Source organism: Pleuronectes platessa, chromosome 16 (genome assembly GCF_947347685.1).
Source record: "Pleuronectes platessa chromosome 16, fPlePla1.1, whole genome shotgun sequence".
Lineage (NCBI taxonomy): Eukaryota > Metazoa > Chordata > Actinopteri > Pleuronectiformes > Pleuronectidae > Pleuronectes > Pleuronectes platessa.
Genome location: NC_070641.1, coordinates 12,221,797 through 12,223,736, shown reverse-complemented (window position 1 = coordinate 12,223,736; position 1,940 = coordinate 12,221,797). Strand labels below are relative to the sequence as shown.

Genomic DNA, 1,940 nt, shown 5'->3' with positions numbered 1-1,940 from the left:
ATATTTGATCACACGTTGCAGGACGTGCTATGGGAGAGGTACTTACATGCTGCTCCTATGCCAATGAGTACAGAGGTGAAGTAAAAGGACCATGTTGACGGGATGATGAAAACAGCGATGTACCCACTAGACACAGAACATGAGGAACGGTCATGAGAGACATGTTTCAGCCATCATCTATGTCAACATCCTGCATGACAATGTTTACCTGTAGAGAAGGCCACTGATAAACATGGAAATCTTTGGTCCTAATACTGTAACAACTGCTGGTGCAAGTAAATTTGAGAAGGAGAAGATGCCATAGATGATTCCAAGACTGTAAAGGAAGCACAAAGGAAATGTTAACACTAATAATAACTTTATTCCTATAGCACCATTCAAAACAGCCACCAGGACAAATAAAAAACCAGAACACAAAACATCATAGACATAATTTCAAATCAAAGGCTGCTATTGATATGAACAAATATCTAAAATGAGATATCAAATCAAATATAAAAACAAACATTACTGCAGGTTCACTTTAAAAGGTTACTGGTTTATTATAAAATCCCATGCTGAGCGGAGGATGTGATCCTGCCTAACCTACCTGTGGTACCCACTCCCAGTGAAAGTGCCATTCTCCAGGCTTTTCACCACTGTTTGCTAAAAGTGAAAAAAAAAAGAAAAGAAAGAAAACATGTTGCGTAAAAGACAGGGTTAGACAAACGGATAAATACCTCCCAATTATGTCCCACAGTCATCCATCTGGTTTGATAATTTCACTGGCCATTGAAGCAAATTAGAGACACGAGATGCACATGACACAAGCTCTGATTGACCAGCTTCCTACTGCCCATAATGCATCTCCTGTTGGGATTAATAACTGAGCACAGAAAAGTTCAAGTAATAAACGCATTAGAACTAGACTTTATAATAATGAATTATAATTTATTTCTGGGATAAATAAGGTATAAACAATACACAAAAATTAAAATGCAGGGACTATGAAGCATTGAAATACATAAGAATATAATTTTGCATGTACGTGCAGGAAGCCTATTCACACAGTTGTGGAAACATGCTGTAATTACACATGTGCGTAATAATAATAGGAAATGTAAGACATGCACTAAAGCAATAAATGATCTCCTCAGGGTCAGAGAACAACCACGTGATGAAAACAAGACCAAACATCTGTGCAGGAAGTTTTAAATAAGTCAAAAGCGAGAGTTATAAGTGGTTTTATTTTTATTTATTCAACTTACTTCAATATTCCCACAAGTGGTGAAGGCGGTGAAAATGAACAGGAATCCCACTCCCAGGATCACAACGTTGAAAGTCCTTGTGTCTGCCATGGTGTGATTCAGCCTCGAACAGGAACACAAGTGGTGTGGTGTTTTTACAGCCTCTGGTAATGTTGTGCTGTCGACTCGTACGAACCGCAGATCTAACACAGATTCCCATACGGACTCGTTAGAAACTCCGGTAAATCCATTTTAACTGAGCCGCGCCTGAAGAGCCGCTGCACGAACTGTTGATCCTCAGGACAGTGAACGCACCACCGAGACAAGGGCGCACTTCCCTCCTAAAAAAACAACCGACCCTCTCATGACAACTTGTGACTTAAATTAAAAGTACTTTCCTCTGCAGTCTTCCTTTTTTTTTTCACTTCTTCGTCATTGCTTTCGTCAACATCCATCCCCTGCTCATATATCCTCTTCCTCTTCTTCCTCTCGTTTGCTCTCATTTAGCTTTGCTGCCTTCCAGAGGAAACCAGGGGGAATATTCTCCAACGAGGAGGGAAGAGTTTTGAGTGTCTTCTAGTGTCATTGTGCAGAATTGAGCAGTGGCAGAATGTATATGAGTACTTGTACTCAAGTACAAATATGAGGGTTATTTGTTCATGCTACTTTAGGTTCCCACTGCACCACATTCTCTGATTCAAGATGTTTATTGTC

The 1,940-nt window shown here is 39.8% G+C and overlaps 1 protein-coding gene across 1 annotated transcript in view; it reads right to left on the bottom strand.

Annotated features, from left to right (window-relative positions):
• LOC128458504 (UNC93-like protein MFSD11) overlaps nucleotides 1–1,728 on the bottom strand; it is an 11,012-nt gene extending 9,284 nt beyond the window's left edge. The window contains exons 1-4 of the mRNA XM_053443353.1: nucleotides 1,248–1,728; nucleotides 590–645; nucleotides 209–316; nucleotides 47–126 (exon numbers count right to left, since the gene is read on the bottom strand). Coding sequence (XP_053299328.1) covers nucleotides 47–126; nucleotides 209–316; nucleotides 590–645; nucleotides 1,248–1,337 — 334 coding nt within the window. The 5' untranslated portion in view covers nucleotides 1,338–1,728. The remainder of the gene's footprint in view (nucleotides 1–46; nucleotides 127–208; nucleotides 317–589; nucleotides 646–1,247) is intronic.
• Nucleotides 1,729–1,940: the final 212 nt, after the last annotated feature.